Genomic DNA, 1,860 nt, shown 5'->3' with positions numbered 1-1,860 from the left:
TTTAATCAGGCACTAAAATTTAAGAAAAAAGAATATATGTTCACTATTTGGGTCTTTCTACATTTCTCATTCTCATTACGCAGTACTATCTAAATCCCATGACTGATTGGTCATGGGCTATGATGGGGCAACCATTTAAAATGCAGGAAAATTTCACAAGAGAATTAAATAGAAAATGCAAGCATCACAATTAGCATCCATTTTTGTTGTTTTATTTAGTTTTGAGAGATTGCTACTATTGCATAAAAGAGAAGGCTGTAGGTGATAATCACACTGGATTTTATGAACACAACATCTTTACTACGTGAATGCGGATCTGCTTGGTCTTGGCACCATAGACAAGTGGATTGAGAAAAGGGGGGACCAACAGGTAGAGGCTAGAAAAGAGGATATGAATATAAGGGGGAATATGAGCACCGAACCTATGTGTGAAGAAGGAGAAGAAGGCAAGAAGGTAGAACTGGAGGAAGACACAGATGTGGGCGATGCAGGTATTGAATGCTTTCCACCGAGCCTCCTTCTGGGGCAAACGAAAAACTGTGAAAAAGATCTGTATGTAGGACAAAGTGATGAATATCATGTCAAATCCTGCAACAGTGAATGCCACAAACAAGCCATAGATTTTGTTGACCCGCACATTTTCTGCAGCCAGCTTCACAATGGCCATGTGTTCACAGTAGGAGTGGGAGATGATGGTTGTGTGGTAAAACTGAAACCGGCACTTTATCAGTACTAAAGAAGGGGCTACCAGAATGGCAGCTCTAAATGTTACGACTGCCCCTATTTGGGTGACCAGCTGGTGGGTGAAGATGGCAGTATATCTTAGTGGATAACAGATGGCCACATAACGGTCCAGAGCCATGGCCAGGAGGATGCCTGACTCGATGCACTGAAATGTGTGGATGAACCCCATTTGAAGCAAGCAGGAATCAAAAGAAATCTCTGGTATATGTAGCCAGAAAATGCCAAGCATCTTGGGCACAATGCTTGTGCCAAGTACAATATCTGTAACTCCTAGCATGCCTAGGAAAATATACATGGGTTGATGGAGGCTACGCTCTGAAATGATGATGAGCAGAAGCACAGAATTTCCAATCAAAGCAAAGAGATACATAACACAGAAAGGAATCCCGATCCAGCACTGCACAGACTCTAGGCCTGGGATCCCTATTAGGGTCAACACAGAAGGCATGAAGACTGTAATGCTGGAGTTGGACATAATGTCTTTGTGTCTCCAGAACCAAATGAAAGAAATATTTCAGTCAGTGGTTTTCTTCCTCTCTACTCCATTTTTATTGAAAATCATCATAGTGAGCCTCTCTGATTCTGGCCGAAGTCTAAGGTCATATCATCCATTTCAACTATATTGTTAATAGAAAAAAGACTGACCCGTTGACGCACATCACTGTTTTGAGGGAGGACATCCCCAAGCACTAGTCCACAAAAAGAGATTAGGTGTATGGCAGGTCAAATGCATTAGAATCACCAGATCATCTGAATAAGGAAATCAGCTGCTGACCTTTCTACATGTCCTTCTGGACCTGTGGACAAAATAATGATGTTTATTTTGTATGCAAATTGTACATTAACCAGATTTTCATAAATTTCTCCTTATCCCAAATTGCAGGTAATCCTTAGGACTCTATTATTTTCCCCACTGTCTCTGAGTCAGGAACTATTAGCCTGTACAAGCAAATAGTCAACTCTATCCAGTATATTGTTATCAAGAGAAGAGACATAGAAACAACTCCACCCAAGAGCATAATATACCTAAGTATCTATATCTGTCTATACATTATATATTTATGTATGAATGCATGTCCTTTCAAAATGATGCGAGGTAGAGCTTAAGAAAAGATT

At 40.4% G+C, this 1,860-nt stretch overlaps 1 protein-coding gene across 1 annotated transcript; it reads right to left on the bottom strand.

The window, feature by feature from the left end:
* Positions 1-280: 280 nt before the first annotated feature.
* On the bottom strand, positions 281-1,219 carry LOC101683676 (olfactory receptor 52A1-like). The gene has a single exon (XM_004779027.2). It carries the CDS (start codon positions 1,217-1,219, stop codon positions 281-283), a length of 939 nt encoding a protein of 312 aa, XP_004779084.2.
* Between the last annotated feature and the right edge of the window lie 641 nt (positions 1,220-1,860).

This window comes from Mustela putorius, unplaced genomic scaffold (assembly GCF_011764305.1).
Source record: "Mustela putorius furo isolate JIRA1106 unplaced genomic scaffold, ASM1176430v1.1 tig00003987_pilon_pilon_pilon, whole genome shotgun sequence".
Lineage (NCBI taxonomy): Eukaryota > Metazoa > Chordata > Mammalia > Carnivora > Mustelidae > Mustela > Mustela putorius.
The sequence above is the reverse complement of the archived record's forward strand: the minus strand, read 5'-3'. Positions and strand labels throughout refer to the sequence as shown.